Source organism: Callorhinus ursinus, unplaced genomic scaffold, assembly GCF_003265705.2.
Source record: "Callorhinus ursinus isolate GAN/ISIS: 27379988/994484 unplaced genomic scaffold, GSC_fseal_2.0 scaffold5, whole genome shotgun sequence".
In the NCBI taxonomy this organism is placed as follows: Eukaryota; Metazoa; Chordata; class Mammalia; order Carnivora; family Otariidae; genus Callorhinus; species Callorhinus ursinus.
In genome coordinates, this window is record NW_027397067.1 from 14,748,007 (window position 1) to 14,765,741 (window position 17,735).

The 17,735-nt window shown below is 40.0% G+C and overlaps 1 protein-coding gene across 3 annotated transcripts in view; it reads left to right on the forward strand.

Annotated features, from left to right (window-relative positions):
- Positions 1-17,735, forward strand: part of NKAIN3 (sodium/potassium transporting ATPase interacting 3) — a 609,650-nt gene that overhangs the window by 575,162 nt on the left and 16,753 nt on the right. For all 3 annotated transcript variants that reach the window (XM_073892813.1, XM_073892812.1, XM_073892811.1), the window contains exon 5: positions 176-236. In XM_073892813.1, coding sequence (XP_073748914.1) covers positions 176-236 — 61 coding nt within the window. The remainder of the gene's footprint in view (positions 1-175; positions 237-17,735) is intronic.

The following is a 17,735-nucleotide window of genomic DNA, read 5'->3' on the forward strand; positions in this document are numbered from 1 at the left end:
TAGAAAGGCTTACTTTAAAATCACAGCTATTATTTAAAAAAAAAGATTTTTTTCCTATTAAGATTCATAGGCTTCATTACTATGTATTCTTTATCTTTATTTATTGGATTATATAGGCTTTTCAATTCTGGACATTTGACATCAATTCTTAAAGTACTTTTTTTCTCCTTTGCAGTTGGTTGGTTTTGTGTATGCCTGTTATGTGATCAGTATTTTCATGGAAGAAGAAGACACCTGTAAGTACTGTTATAGCTACCTGTGGGTTTATTTCAGATGAGATATAGCTTCCAAAGCTAATCATTACAGGGCTATGAAAGCTTTCATAGTTGGAATTTAAAATGACTGAATGCAACATGGTAAAGTTACAATCAAACGTTTGCAAACAGAACTGCATCCAAAGAAGATGGCACTAAAGATGGAAACTCTCAGTCCCGGCTGTGTGTGTGGATGCCCAGAGATGTGGAGGTCTACAGAGTGCTGTCATACCATGTCTTAGCAACTTTTCTTCAGAGATCTAAACATAATGTTGAATAGAATATCAGGGATTGTTCTAGCCATGATCAATCTCACGTATGCTACTGCAGAATTTCGAAATCTGACTAACAACAATGACGTCAATACAGTACATCATAGCAAGAATTATATGAATGTAAATTACGTAAAATGCTCCACAAAACTAAAAATGACAACCTTCCGGGTGAGAATATAAAAATAATTTTTAAAAAGAAATGCTGAAAGTAACTAATGAGATGCTAAAAAGCTAAGTAGTCGTGTTGGAGCCGAATACTACCAAAGAAATAAAAGACAGATAGGACCTAAAGTTATGTGGGCAGAGATTTAGCAACATATGCCAAAGCCTGGCATTTATTGAGTGCCTGCTGATATATAAGGCACATCTTGGTGCAACTGTTATGAGCTCATGTGATACCAAAGAAAATTTTAATTTATTTTTAAAAAAATAAATCATTATTAGATAAACAAATCACACCCAGCCATCTCAAAGATGCAGGTATATCATTGCCAATTACTGTCTGGGTTATAAAGTTGACCCTTTAAAAAAATGAGGGTGAGTGTCCAGCTAGCCATGATAACTTCTTTCTAGAACGCAACTCCAAAGGGGTCTGATGAATGCTTCCCACCAAATAGATGCAGTCACAGTACATGAGCTGGAGTCCAGTTGACAATGAGACAATGACAATTTATTGAACCAGCTGGAAGAAATACGGGAACCTGAGATTAAACTCTTAGGTAGTGAAAATGTGTGAACATACTGCATTCTATCTTTTATGCTGGCTTAGGGGTATTTTTTTTTTTTAAATACTAGATGAACCAGAAAGTTTCTGACATTTCAAAAGTGCCGTGGTAATGACAGCACTTCCCAGTATGAGGTTAACTTCAGAACGTATATTTTCAGGCATTCCATTAGTAGCTCCCCAATCTGACAAAGTTAGTGCACAGAAAATCAGCAGCATGCTTCCAACTCACAGCTGAAATAGGCTGCACCTCCAAAAACACGAGACCTAAAGGAAATTATTAGAATGAATACCTCCAACAACAACAAAAAAATACACTGCCTGATAAATCCCAGCTGAATCCCTTATAAAGTAAGTTCGAGGAGGTACCAGATGTGCCTGTTTCTTGTCCTCCTCACTGAACTTGGAGGCTCTCAGACGATGCTCATGCTCCATCCTCCCTTACTGTGTGAGAAAAGGCAGATTAATCAATAGTGTTTTCTCTATTAGAATAAATAAAGGACTTTTCCTTGAGGCTTGTAATTTTAAGCAAAACTTGGAAATGCAAAAGAAAATGCTCATCTTCATTGGGTAAACGATTTTGACCTTTATCAGCCTTCTTTTAAAGTAATAATGTTGGTGGATATGGATTATATTGCTACTGGCAGATATTGTAGTTCCACCGACTTTGGTGTCTTTAATTAGCCTAAGTTTCTCTATAGAAATCTCTGAATCAGCTATTTGAAGGTTCATCAAACTGGCATTCAAGCAGCTGCTAGAAGCCTATGCTATTAATGGTTTAATTCCAGTGTTTGTCAGGAGGGCCATACATTAAGTTACCAAGAGACATCTGGATATAGTAGTTGTGTTACCATCAATTCAAACAAAACTAAGAGCCAGAAAAAGTTTTGGGTGGGGGCCCAAAACAAAATAGATATGCCCTAGACTGACTTGACACAATGATCTACTGGAAGAAAGACGACAGGGAAAAGCAATCATAAACCTTTTAGTCTGATAGTTCTCAAGTGCGGGTAATTTTACATTTTTTATTGAAAGAAGTAGAAATCAAAAGTGCAGTTATAATTAAATTGTCCCAGAGTCTTCAGAAGGCAGATGTGAGCAAAGAGAAATGTCTGGAAACCAATTGCGGTGATCTCATAGACTAGTACGATCTGTGCCAACACTGAGCTTTCAGGTGCAAAAATGAACTGCCCTTTGGATATGACATTACCCACCCGCAGTCGAAAAAGAGGTGTCTTTTCATGGGCTTTTCCAAAATGTAAACCCCCAGTAAGAAAGCAATACTGGTAGCTTTTCCGTTTGTCTAAGTGTACTTCTGGAAAGCTGATTCTGAAAGGTAACTGCAAATATATAATTTAATGTCACAGTATTTTGGCAGATAATGTATCATTTATTATTTCAATTCCTCTTCTAACTAATGAAAATCTCTGCATTATTCAGAATGCAAAGTTAAGCCTTGTTCTTGGACTGAAAGCTGTCTGCCAGCCTTAAAAATTAATAACAGCTACCGGCTGTCTCCTCTGCACTGCCTAAGTGGTTCTTTGGGACTAACATTTCAGCTGATGGACATCTCTGAAGGGTAAAAAATGCTTGAGGAAACATTTATTTCCAGCCACCATCTTCTTAGTTAGCTCTTGACCTCTTCTGCTAACTATATTTCTTATAAAGCCTCTGATTGCAGGTCAAAGACAATGAAATAAAAAGCTCAAACAGGGAAGAATGCTGTTTGATGGGGTCAGAACTTCCCATCACTCATTCCAGTGAAGAAGCCTATCTATGTATCTCGTTTCATTTTTATTTCTTTTTTTAATAGCTATCAATCTCTACGAACACTTTTGTGAGACCAGGGTATTTGGAATCTGTAATCGTAAAAACCTGTCGACATCTTGTTTGTGAATCATCTGCTGCTGAAAATGAACTTGTCGGCTTCTTACTACCTTGTCACACTTACGAAAAAGAATGTTTTTAATTCAGGGAAGTATGTAGGCAAGGCAAAAGATGCTGAAAAATAGTATTGACTTGTATAAATATTACCAGGCTTCTTGCGAGGATCTGTTGCTAACATGACGGCTTCTGATATTAGTTTGCAAATTACACCTGGGACATCTGTTTGGTCTCACAAAGGCCAGTCTTGGTTGCACACATTGAATAGTCGGAGAAAAGTGTATTGACAACCCTTAGAGTTAGTTTTTGAAAAAGAAATGAACCTTCCCCGGATGCAGAGTCAATAAATTACATTGAAAAGCTCGAAATGACTCTTTATGCAACAATTTGACCCTTGCTAGTATACTTTTGGGGAACTTCTCATTGGAAGGAAGCATGACTCTTGGAAAAACATTCCATACTCCACCGTCCTCGAGGCTTCCTGCAGGCTGGTGGGCAGGTATTTGCCTGCCTGCCCATAAATTCCTTTTAATAGTATAAGGTGATATTACCATAGCAATGATGTGAATTGGAAATAAATAACCCTGTCTACCTTAAAAATAAAATAGTTATCAGCAAAATTTGTTTCTTCGGGAATAGCAGAGGAATTTCAATTTGGTTCAAGTAAATGATGGGGAACCACAGGCAAATCCAAAGAGACAAAGGGAAAGTCAGCTGGCAATAGGTTGCAGGAGGAAATTAGGGAGTGTTGTTTTAAACAAAAGTTCACCCGAGGACAAGAAAGCATACAAAGTTGCGGCGTTTCTCATTAGCCGTTAAGTGTGGTTAGTGCATTGCTGGAGCAAGGAGGGATCTTCCTTCTTTTTCTTAAAAGTGGAAGATGAAATTCCTATGTGAAAAATGTCTTTCCTTGTCAAGATAATTCTTATCTTCCTTCTTCCTGCTGATTACACAACCTGGTACATGCATGAGAGCTCCCCTTCAGTGCTTTCCTGTTCCATTTTAAAGATTTATTGATTTTTGAGAGGGGGTGGGTGGGGTGGTGTCAGAGGGAGAGAGAGTCTCAAGGAGAGTCCCCGCTGGGCGCGGAGCCCTCGGGCTTCATCTCACGACCCTGAGATCAGGACCTGAGCCAAAACCAAGAGTCAGAGGCTTAACCAGCTGTACCACCCAGGCACCCCTCTTTTTTTTTTTAAAGATTTGTTTATTTGTTTAGTTTAGAAAGTGGGGGAGGGGCAGAGGGAGAGAGAGAGAGAGAGAGAGAGAGTCTCAAGCAGACTGCCTGCTGAGCACGGAGCCTGGTTCCATTTTAACTGAGGTTTCCTTTATTTATTTTCACAACCCCTATCTCCTCCTAAGAATTTACTAAAGAAGCTAATGGGAGGGCAATTGGGTAGTTTGGATGTTAACTTCCCAGCATCCCTTCCTGGCTCTGTAATGTGTTCAGAAACCTAGAGGAGAGTGACCCAAAGGTCAGGCACCAGGGGAAGGAGAGGAAGCAGGAGAGGATGGATGATCCTCAGAATAGAAAACTGTCCATTGGCTTGTGAGCCTTGCAACACACAGACATTTGGAATAGAGGGACAGGAGAATTTGCTGAGTCAGAAACAGAAATGCAGGTATGATGCTTTAGTCATAGCTAACATTTCAAAGGAGTCAGAGCATCTGTCCAAGAAGCCATTAAGAATCTACTGATTCTCAAGATAAATTTCTTTGGGTCACTATATGGTGGGTTCCATCTAACTAACCTCACCACAGTTTAGATTTAGAGGCTGAAGCGTCTCCCCTAATTTGATGGGAAGACTTTATCAAGTAGCTACAGAAGTACTAGCTAATATTCTTATTAGAATAGATGATCTGTGAGGCCAGGATCTTTATTTTGTTCCCTGATTTAATCCTAAAGCCTAGAAAATGCCTTGCACAAGTATCCCATAAAGAAACGATTGCTGAATTTATATTGCTAGATTCTCTTCGCCTAGCAACTCATTTTTAAAAATGGATTTCAGAACCCCAAGATTCTCAAATTTGATGAAATGATACTGCCTTACATTTAGAATTGAGTGAGATACCTGCTGCATTTACAAATATTTATGTTTGGTAAATGGCAATCCTGCATCTCTTTAACAAAACTGGATGGTTTTTAGTAATTTTGAAGGTCAAAATACAGGGAAATGGATTAAGCCTCCACTAAGCCACATCAGAGCAAGAGCTTGAGTTTGTCAATTCCTGGGCAAGATATCACAGAGGGAAGAGGGACTTGGAACGTAGATGCACTCACAGAATGAATTCAACTACAAAATCTGGCCAAGGGAACAGACGCACTATCAAAAAGTTTGAACCAACAGGGTGGTGACCTCAGCCAGCGCTGCACATGGACAGGTCAGGCAGCACAGAATAGGATCCTAGCTACAGTGCTATGGATCAGAGACAGAATTCCAGTCCTCGGGCGGGTTATTAAGACAGTCTCCTTAATGGATTCATTAATTAACTCAACAGTGAGAATCCTTTCCCAATGTATGCATATATCAAATCACCATGTATTAAACTTTAAATATATCACAATTTTATTAATCGATTATACCTCAATAAAGCTAAAAAAAAAAAAAAAGACAGTATCCTCTCAAGAAGAATATCATAAATGCCCAAATACCCAAACCAATAAATCAAGAAGGAACTCTCCACAGGGGCAAGATAGAGAAGCCCTTTTACTAGAAACAGCTCCAAAGTCAGCACTAAACTCACCATGAAGTAGAGCCTAGACTGTTGCCTATTTCACTAAATCAGGACTGTTACAATTCAGCCTAACTGGGGACTATCCACAGCCATCTTTTCTAATCTCCTCATCTCCAGCCACATCTGTTTTCCTAAATCCACCAAACTCTCAGAGAGGTCTCCTCCCTCTGTTGACTCACTAACCTACATACATCCTGCAGATCTTAGCTTAACTATCTCGTCCAAAATTTGGCCATTTTTCTCTCACTCTCTCCAGGCTAGATGAGGGCACCTGTGATATATTGTTAGATGCTTGCATTGCACACTGTACCTCTTCCTTGGAAACATTAAAAACATAACTGGAATTCTTCGATCATGATATCCCCAGGACCTAGCCCATTTCCTGACATAATGGACACTTTATACATTAGATAATGAGTGAGTGTTGAATGAGTAAGTATGAATAAATGGACTCAGAGAATATTTGGGATGTCCATCGGCAGAGATGAGGGAGAAAGGGTTTCCTTCTCTAATCTGTCTCCATGTATGTGAATGACCACTCCTGACACAGGCTAGAAACTTGGGCGGACTCCTTCATGCTTCCCTCACTTCCCACATGCAATCAATCACCAAATGAGACATTGTCACCTCCCTTCAAGTAACCAACAGCCCCCACATGTTTGTTTGTTTGTTTGTTTTTAAAGATTTATTTGAGAGAGAGAGTAGGGGGGGCGGGGCAGAGGGAGAAAGAAACTCAAGCAGACTGCGCACTCAGCTCGGAGCCCAACGTGGGGCTCAATCTCACAACCTGAGCAGAGATCACGACCTGAGCCGAAACCAAGAGTCAGATGCTCAACTGACTGCACCACCCAGGTGGTGCAGTCACCAACACACACACACATGTTTTTTAACATTCTTCCCAGGGACACCTTCTTCCCCATACCTCAGTGGACCCTAAGCACATCTCTGAATCTGTGCTCAAGTTATGGTTTAATTAACTGCATTCCCCACTTATAGCTGGGGATCATGGCTTACTTACCCTAAGATCCCAAGACCTGGTTCAATATCTGGAACATCATAGGAAACCAATGTGTATTTGTCATGCATACATTTGTTATACACACCCCGACATTTTTACGTTATCTTTCATATCTCTTTCCTCAGACCTTACAAGCATTTAAATTACCCATTCCCCGCACGAGAGAAAAAAAATCTCATTAATTCACAATAAAGTATAAATGGTTTGTGCACTTATATTCCCTAGAAATTTTCATTCGCTACTTGTCAGGCAGTTGATACCAGCAAGCAAAGAACACCTACTACCCCAGAGCAGGTTTTAATGTGCCATGTTTCCATTTGAAACGGGATGTTAGAAATTAAATGAAGGCGGTCCTAACTCTGCCAATATCTAGCTCCGTTCACATCAACAACTCGAATCACCTCTGAAGGGATCCCAAAGGCACTCTGGGCTCTAGTACTGCAGCTCTGTGGAAGATGTCCGTGCTGGGTGATTATCTCAAGGTGCAATCAAATGCATCACATTTTTTACATTCCTTTACAAATGGTAAATACCAGCAGCTGTTGAAACCATCCTGATCTCTCTGCATCAGATTAATCGTCGATGGAGGGTGAAGCATAAGCTTCACCCCTTAAAGCAAGCCCTCTACGCAAATGCCTGTCGAGCTCTGGAAGTCACAGTCACATCTCTCTACAGGCCTGTTTCAGGCTGGAGCCGAGGTTGGAGCTTCCAGGTTCTCACTGTTACCCAGCAGCCTACTGTGCGTGGCATGCCCTTAAGTCGAGAAGGTAGAATGCAGGATCTGCCATCCAGATGATAGAGAATGGAAGATGAGGGATTTGGGAGCCAGATATGATTATGGAGGAGCAGAGTCAGAAGTAAAAAAAATCCACACCCTCCTGGCACCCTAAGTGCACAGTGAGGAAAAAAAAAAAAAAGGGCTGTAAGAATTGTATGTGGATCCTGTGCAATGGTTTTGTTCTGGATTATTAGTAGGAAAATTTAGGAGCCCAGGGGAAAGAGCAACTGACAGCGTTCTGATGGGGCTTCCTGTCTCCATTTTAATTCTAAATTCAGTATCCTTACCCCAATGCTTCTCAGTGAGTACCTTGATCCCTCCTTTCTCTCCATCTGTTCCTAAGCTGTCCCTACGCTTAGAGAACTACAGGGCCGCATCCACTGGCCCCGATGCATCTTCACAATGTCACCTGTGAGCACGCTTCTCACCCATTCCAAGTCAGCACCTTCTCCAGGTCCCTTAAAAATGCAGTCTTCAAGCTCCCTACCCTCACTTTCAGGGATGAGGAAATGAAGTCCAGAGAGGTGATGTGATTCCCAGTACCTTTGTTCTCCTCTGCCCAACACCCTCAGCACGAAGACTCTGCCACTAAGACTCTGCCACAAAGAAAACGAAAGCCAAATAGGCAGGAGTCCCTAGAAATTCCTGGAGTCTCTCTCCCATGAGGACTGTCTATATTTACCCATGATTATTTTCTTCCTGATAGAAAAAGAGGGCTTCATTCCCTCCCACATAGTCAGGCACTCTTTCCATTAATTATTCCTTCTCTCTCTCTCTCTTACTCTCTCATTCTTCCCAGCCCCCTCATCTATAACTCTCTCTTTTTTTCCCCTCTCCCTGCCCAGTTTCTTCTTCTTGCTGGATCTTTTTCCTTAGCTTATGAATAAAGCCACAAAATTAAAAAAAAAAACAAAAAACAGAAATTACCCCGACCTTACCCCCACACCTGGACAGCCAGCTTTCCCATCTCTCGTGCTTCTTTCCTCCGTGTTCAGACTTTTCTACCAAGTAGTCCAGACTTACAGTGTTCCCTTTCTCACCTCCTAGTCACTGTCAGGCCTGCTGTCCTACATTATTACCAAAAACGCTCACTCAGAGGCTGGCAATGATCGCTTAATTGTCAAATTCACTTAGATCTCATCAAGATTCATTATAATTGATGGCTTTGGTCACTGTTGACTACTCCCTCCTTGAAAATTTTCTCTTCTGGCTCTCCCATCTCTTGAGTTTTGCCAGACAGTTCCATCTCTTGAACAGCACTTATTTTACCAATTAAAAGTGACTTCTAATGTCCTTATGCAAATTAAGCAGATTTCTGATGCAGACACAGGTAACAAAGTTTGAGTTAGTACTTACCCTGGCTAGTTTTGGAGAGATGACTTATCATTTAGTCCTTAAATGTTAACTTGCCATCCCTAGTAAATAGCTTATACTCCCACAGTTACACCAAAGCATTTTAAGTAAGAGCAGACAATAAAACAGAGGCATTTTAAAGACCAACCAATAAAACAGATGTTTATCCCTTTTAGATAACAAAATGGCACATAATATTCTCAAGAGCTACATTCTTGGACCAAATATTTAAAGGAAATCTGATTTTATAATTCCTTTAAAGAAACGCCATAAAAGTAACCAACAATAAAGGGTGCATAAGGAATACTTATCTTCATGTGCTTTTACTAAGTACTTTAGTGAGTAAGAAAAAATTTAGTGTTCCTCCTGGGAGCAACATTTGGGACTGGAAACTAAGTGAGGTATTTGGGAGTGTTCCTATAACTTGGATGCCAGCATGAAAATAAAGTAGGAGAGCAGTAAGAGAATGTGTTTCTTCTTCTGAGTTGTATGAGGTGCAAAGTAAATTAATTCTAAATTATACCTAACCAGCCTTTTAGTTTTGTCCACATTTTTTTCTCATAGAAGGAAACAAGAGCGTGTTCTCTCTCTCTCTCTCTCTCTCTCTCTCTCTCTCTCTCTCTCTCTCAATCTATCTCTCTCCCTCTCTGTCTCTCTCTCATGTGCTCTTGCTCTTGCTCTCTTTAATTTTAAGAAGAGTAAAAAGTGTATCCAGAGAACCCCTTTCTTTGCCACATACAGTTCAATCAACTGCAAAGCTTGTAACATTTCCCAGCCCTTTTTTGTTACAGCTAGGTATAAGCTTGTGCCAGAGACTAGCCAGCTACTCACTAGGCCCATTTGTTTGCTCTTCTCTTGGCACATAAATGGACTGCATCCTCCACCTTCCTGCAGTCAGGTGTCCCTTGACATTGAATTCGAGATCGTGGAAGGTGAACAAAAGGGATATGCTCACTTCTAGACCTGGCCCCTAAACAATGTGGTTCTTCATGCTCTTCCTTTTTCTACCTGTAAGATACAAACATAGACGCTTTGGAAACCACGTGTTTAAAATGGTGCAGCTACATTGTTGAAGGGACTGGGGTCACTGAGTCATTTCTTGGAGGAGGAGAGTTGACCACCCAAATTGAGAAGAGGGTGATGAGTGCCTTTGAGGCACGAGGCGCTGAGGAGCAGCCCAGACGGTATGGTCAGGAAAAGGGTTCCCGGGGGGTGGAGACCCTGAAGTAGAAACGGGCAGGAATTCCACCACCAAAGGGGGAGCGGAACATTGCAGGTATTCCACAAAATGCCAGTGCCTCCATTGTGCCCACAAGGGTCTCGTGGAGGAGACAGCCCTGAAGCTGAGACCTAAAGGATAAAAAGGAAGCTGTACATTCCTGGCAGAAGGGGTAGCAAGCGCTGAGAGAGTCACTTCCGGGAAGACGCTTCCAACCAAAGCAAAGGCTTTGACTTCAGGACTGGTTTCATACTGGACGCTCTCAAAGGTCAAAAGGCAATCTGGACTCCCCTGGTCGGCTGACTCTGAAAAGACTAGTGAATTAAAAGGTAGCTTGTATAAGGGACTTAGTTTTAAACCCTGTGTTGAGTGGGAAGGCTATGGGGAAAATGATGAAGAGCACACCATTTTTTTACAGTGGGAGAAAAAACAACACACAGCTTGGACTTCAGTTTTGTTTTCTTTTCCTTTGTTCTATATTTGCCCCATTTTCTATTTATTCACCTACATGTTTATTTGGAAAAGTAAATTAAATCTGTTTTTTTTTCTTACTTAAGGAAAACAAAGACTTTTAGTTGCTAGTCCTAAAGTTAAAGCCAATGTGTCATACTGACTGTACTTTCCTTCTGAGACAACAAAGATGCAAGAAAACAGGTGAAGGCCAAAGTTTCTTTAGGACTTCGTCACTGCATTTTCTGATGTCCATGAGGGAAGTTTTCTGTACAGGAGATTCTCTCTATATCGATTCAGGGTTTAAAATCACCGTGCAATTTATTAAAGTGACAACACTTGTGGGACACCTGGGTGGTTCAGTCAGTTAAGTGTCTGCCTTTGGCTCAGGTCATGATCCCAGTGTCCTGGGATCGAGTCCCGCATCGGGCTCCTTGCTCAATAGGGGGCCTGCTTCTCCCTCTCCCTCTGCCTGCCGATCCCCTTGCTTGTTCTCTCTCTCTCTCTCTCTCTGACAAATAAATAAATAAAATATTTAAAGTGGCATTTTTAAAACCTGGTTTTTCCTAACCTCTAAATGCTACATAGAACTTTCACTATTCCATTTATAAATCTAGTACATTTAATAATACTTTGGGGGGAAATATTTCTATTTCTTTCTATAGTGGTAGAATATACATAATATAAAATTAACCATTTGAACATATTTACGTGTACAATTAAGTGGCAATATAATACATTCACAATGTTGTGCAACCATCCCCAATATCCATGTCCAGAACTTTTTCATCATATCAAGAGGAGCTCTAGGGGCGCCTGGGTGGCTCAGTTGGTTAAGTGACTGCCTTCAGCTCAGGTCATGATCCTGGAGTCCCGGGATCGAGTCCCGCATCAGGCTCTCTGCTCAGCGGGGAGTCTGCTTCTCCCTCTGACCTTCCCCCTCTCATGCTCTCTCTATCTCAGTCTCTCTCTCAAATAAATAAATAAAATCTTTTAAAAAAAAAAAGAGGAGCTCCGTCCCCATAAATAATGACTCCTCATCTCCCTCTCCCTGCAGCCTCTGGTAACCTCTATTCTGTCTCTCTGTGTTTACCTATTTACTTTCTGTCTCTGTGTATTTACCTATTCTAGGTACCTCATTTGACTGGAATCTTACAGTATTTGTCTTTTTGTGTCTGACTTATTTCATTTACCATCATGTTTTCAAGGTTTATTGTAGCATGTATCAGAATTTCATTCGTGTGTAAGGTTAAATAATCTTCCATTGGACTTTCAATTACTGTTTGATCTACTTAAATTCAGTAGTCTAAATTCCTTTAAATAATCTGCTCCATTTACAGTTTAAACTAAAGCCCTTTAAACATTTAACCTACATTCATGAATTCATTATAATTACCATTCCTTTGAAGCCCTTCAAATATTCACCCCGATAAACAAAACACTCACTAGTTTTTGAACTGTTCCAACAAATCTAATAAATCTAATAAAATAAGCCTATACATCTACTGAATCTCAAATTTTCTTAACTATTACACAAATATAATAAGGTTTCCCCATGTCTTTCAACCTAAAATCACAAGTGTAAAATTAATTATCCAATTCAAAATTTGAATTGGTTTTACAGGGTGAATCTGCCAGACCTAATAGAATCTGTCTGATTATGTTAAGAATCACAAAGATTGTACATACCAAGTAAACACAGATGATCCCCGTGATTACAAAATCCTAATCTGTACTTCATAAAAGAGTTTTAAAACTGTGGAATTGACTTCCTTTGCTATCTCTATAGTCAATTCCTAGTGTTAGCAATGCATTTCTCCAATAAATAAGCATCTCAAACAATTTGAGTTTGCTAACTGCTGAGGGATTTTCAGCTGGCAAGCAGGACCTAAATTCCACTAATGGATTTATGGGGCTTTTTTCTAATAGTTGGTAGAACAAGAAGAGATCTCATTCCATACCTTTCAAATGTGATTAGTTTAGCAGCCCACAACACCAGGACTCAGATGACATTAGATTTCGGGATACAGAAGACTTTGCTCCTATTAAGAGTCTCTTTTTGGTTGGTTTTATACACACTAATTCTTTAAAATTTTTTAATGTCTTTCCGTGTGACTCAACAGACATCCACGTACTTCTTCCAACCATATCACCTGATAGAATTCTGTGTTCATTCTATATTCTAGGTGAGTTACCAGTTCTTGTAGACATTTGAATAACTTTAATTGGATTCTTCCATTCTCTCATATCTCCTCTTGTTCCAAGGTCACTGACCTGTCAAGATCCAAAAGTATTTATAGTCCAGACTCAGCACATTATTATTTAATTTTAAAGCTTAATGAAGGTTAAATAGCTAATTCTTTATTGATTCATCCATTCAAGAAACAGTTATTGAAAGATTTCCGTGTGTTAGGCCACAGGGATACATAGATGAGTAAGGCTTGGTCCCTTTCCTAAGAGATTTTATGTTCTAATAAGTGAGCCAAACGTGTAAATAATTACAGAACAGTCAAGTGCAGATAATGATCTCTTTAAAGTAAATCACATGCACAGAAAAAATAAGCAGAGCTAATTGTGTCTCAGAGCACCAAACATGGCTACTCAGAGCATGTGAACGTGGTCTTAAATGAAGAATATTACATCACCAGGAAGGAAACAAAGAAAATACATCTTAAATATTGGGGAAAATATGTCAAAAAAGCTTGGGAAAACCACAGAATATTCAAGAAGGCCTAAGGAAAACCTGAATTACACAAGAAGTGGTGATTAATTGGGTATGTTCAGTTCACCAAGTGAACGGCGGGGTCAGCTTTAAGGGACCTTGAATTCTGTCTTACACCAGTGATTCAGAACCTATTTCATATTTCAGCACTCATAGAGAAAGCTAACATTTATAGGGCACCCTGTGGTAAATAAATTGCTTTTCTCCCAGCAAGAAATGACTGGCCCAGAATGCTAGCTACCCCAAGCTACACACACACACACACACACACACACACACACACACACACACATGCACACGAGGAAATGAGGGAATCGATATCTCGTCACATCTGTACCTACTCAGGTCACACCAGTTGGGATGCTCTGCTAGATGATGTGGAGTCAATAAATGGGTTTAATCTTGGGAAGAATATGATCAGATTCAATTTTTTTGAACAGTAATTGAAAGAAAGAGGAAAGGATTTATAAAAAAGATCTCCAAAAAATGGCATTTTCTTGGATAGAGATTGTCCTGGACAAGGAGAAACAAAAGTAATAATAGAAGCCATCAAAAATAATAATATTCAAGGGGAAATGTCCAGAATTGTAGGAACAAACGATAAAAAGGAATTACAGAGAGTCTTCAAAGTTAACAGACATTTTTGACTTGATTGGCTAGATTTAAACGAAAATGATAAAAAATTATCGGGGAAAAAAACTGGATAACTAAGAAAAAATTAATTAGGTAGGGAAAAAATGATAACTGTTTAGGCAAATTCTGAGAACTGCTTTTAGCCGTTACCTTTTTGAGCATTAGTTTTCCTCTCAGCCATTCCAGGCTACTTCATTGACCCCAGAGAGATTTTAGAAAGGCATTATTCCATCATTTAAAAATTATCTTAAAGTAGGAAGCACCTGTCAGCACTGATTATGGGAACATCTGATTCCTGAGATCTAGACCCAGGAGAGCAACAGAATCTAGAAAGGCAGCCAAATACAAATGAAAAGGGAGATGTTTTCAGGATTTTCTTTTTTATCTTTCTTTCTCTAGAGTAAAACGGTCCTCCAGATGAGCCCAGCAGTAATGACATGGAGGCCTTCAGCCATCAGTGACTCTGAACAGTGATTGAAAAATTACAAAACTTTGAAAAGGCCTTCAGTAAAGCCAAACAGTAGTTAAGAACAGTGAGCAGTCATTCCATACCACTAAGATTAACTAAAGGGTTAAGAGTGGATCTACTCAGGACGCCTGGGTGGCTCAGTGGGTTAAGCGTCTGCCTTCCGCTCAGGTCATGATCCCAGCGTCCTGGGATCAAGCCCCACATGGGATTCCCAGCTCTGCGGAAAGCCTGCTTTTCCCATTCCCCTGCTTGTGTTCCCTCTCTCTGTCAAATAAATAAATAAATTAAATCTTAAAAAAAGAAGAAGAAGAACAGCTCTACTCTAGCAAAACAGAGCGCAAAGGAAGAAAGGAAAAAGGTTACCTACTGTCTTTCAAAATAGGAGAAAAACAAAACTAAAACGTGTGTGCGTGTGTTGAAGGGGTAGGCTAGCGGAAGCAGATGCATCACAGGCATCTTTACAAAGATGGCACAACTCTTGCAGCTAAGAGCGAGGCGAGAAACCGCAGTAATAGATGATTATTATCAGAGTACCCTGTAGGGACACTGCAGCTAAGTTCCCCTGCAGAAGAATCAAAAACAAAATACTAAAGACGGGCCATGGGATCCTTACAGAATGACTAGAATAAGCATATCACTGCATCCAAAGGAGTAAAGCCGAACACATTATGAAGAAGTCGCTTTGAGCACTTTGCACCAAGGGGATATATTATCTACAAAGAATCCCACGGAGTGACATGAAATACCGAGAAAAATAGAGATCTCCCCTCAGGGTTTGTGCTACTGCAGGGGGTGGGGTAGAGAGTAGAGAATAAAAGCAGTGCCAGTCAAAGCTAAACAAATGGTGATGGAGATGGTCACGTGTGCACTGGGCAGGGCCTGCGCTCTAGATCCACCCTCCGGGACTACTTAGCGCCAGCCTTGGCGAGAGGGAGAGCAATGCTCCCAAATGACACTCAACTCCACAAAGTCTGTTTCCACTGAGCTTTAGTTCCTTACTTGCACCAGGTTTTTATACAGGAAAGCGTACCTTTCCAGAATTTAAAAAAAAAAAAAAAGTTCAGAGAAGATGAAACGTCAGGCTACAAAGTGTGGCAGGCTAACCGCGTTGCCGTTCTCCAAACTAGCCGCTCTTTCCAAATAGGAGAAAATCAAACTAGACACAAATTCAGTGGTAAGTTCCTCAAGGACAGACACTCTTCGGGAGAACGGGGGAAGAGAATGTTGGAATTCTCACGAATCATGGTTATCCTAAGCTAACCGAAACTTCTGGAATTTCAGAAATCAATACTTGATGGGAATGTGTCATCAGAATAAGATAAATGTGCAAATAAGATCAGTAACAGCCTGTCATTTGCTGTATGCTTTCTGAGTGCAATCCTCCGTGGCCACCGTCTCATCTAGGACAACCACACCGTGAGGCGGTCACTGTTCCTATTTTATAGATGAGTACACTGAGGTTTCCCCCAACTCACATGACCTGTAAGATGTGGAACTAATACCTGACCTAGATATTTCAAGTACCAAAGTCCATATGCTTTCCAACATGCAATTATGCTTTTCTTTCCAACAAAGATAACAATCAAATTCTTCATAAATAGGTAAAGAAAGAGATATTGGTCACTCACTAGATTAAAACCAGAGCATTCATGTTTAAATACTGAGTGAGAACAGAAATTTCTTGCACACTGTGGAGAAAAATAATGGGCTAGCCTATTAAAATTTAAGTGGAGACAGGGAGTCATATATAATGTAATAACATCGAATGATCTTGCTCCAAATCAATTGTCTTGTTTTATTTAGCACAGAACACTAAATATGCAAAACTTATCATTAGCATAACAGAATCTGAAGACCCAATTCAAATAGTACAAAACTGTTAAAACAAACTTCTTCCCTATGCTCTCCCCCCACAAACGAAGTGACAAAAATGTGACTTTCCTTATTTTCACAAAACCAGACTTCACATTTCTTCCCCATGGTAGTCACATCCAAGAAGACTCAGCCATTTCAGTAATTTCTCAGCCACCTCAGCGAGGAGCTCAGGGAGGGCTGTCCTCCCAGCCCTGATTCATGAGGTGAAGGTTGATGTGGTGGCGTCAACTGTGAGGGGCAGGGCTGAGCATCCACTGAACTGAGCAGTGATCCCACTGTGGCCTCAACTGTCAACCAGGTCTCACTCTTGGCTGTCAGCGCTTCGTGTATAACCCATAGTGGAGCCTGGAACCCTAGATCAACTTCCTGAGCACAACTGCTGCTTCCCTTCTGTCTTCCATTATCTCACACGAAGGTCTCTTGTAGCCAACCCTAACTCAGTAACATAGAGAGAGGGGAATTCAGGAAATTCCATCTTAGATAAATTGACACATTACAAATCACAATATTTAATGATAAAACTGAGATATTACTCTTTTGAGTGTAATCCTATGGAATCTAAATGACATAGCAATTTAAAATCATAAGCATCCATTTAAAAAGTACCTGGGGCGCCTGGGTGGCACAGTCAGTTAAGCATCTGACTCTGAATTTTTGCCCAGGTCATGATCTCAGGGTGGTGAGATCGAGCCCCACATTGGGCTCCACACTGGGCGTGGAGCCTGCTTAAGATTCTCTCTCTCCTTCTCCCTCTCCCCTCCCTCTCTAAAAATAATTTTAAAAATTAAAAAAATTAAATTAAATTAAAAGTACCTCAATAAGCTTTAATTAAGTTCAAATTTTAAATTGTTCCAGTTCCTTTTGGAACTTGTACCTCCATTCCACCTGACCCATAGAATTATGTCTTAATGTAATATGTTTATCCTTAAAATTTTTTCTTATCCTATCATACATGTGAAAAATTGTTTATAGATTGAAATTTTATTTTCAATAATGTTATTTTTTGATGAATAAGAGTTCTTAATTTGTATAGCCCCGTTATCAGCCTTAAGTCTTAAATTAGGAAATTTCATGGTTTGTTCTTATTTCAGATTATCTTAACTAATCTTGAGTTGAGTCTTTGCTTCTTCGTATACATTTTAGGATCAGCATTTTGGTTAAACTGCTGAAAGTTTTACTGGTATTGCTTTCAATCCACCGATTAACTGAGCCACAGATCAAATTATATCTTTATAGCATTGAGTTTCACAATCCGTGAATGTTTTCTATTCTTCCATTTCTTTAAGACACCTTTAATTTCTTTCAATATGTTTTGTTGTATTCAGTGTAAAGGAATTTTTGCAGATTT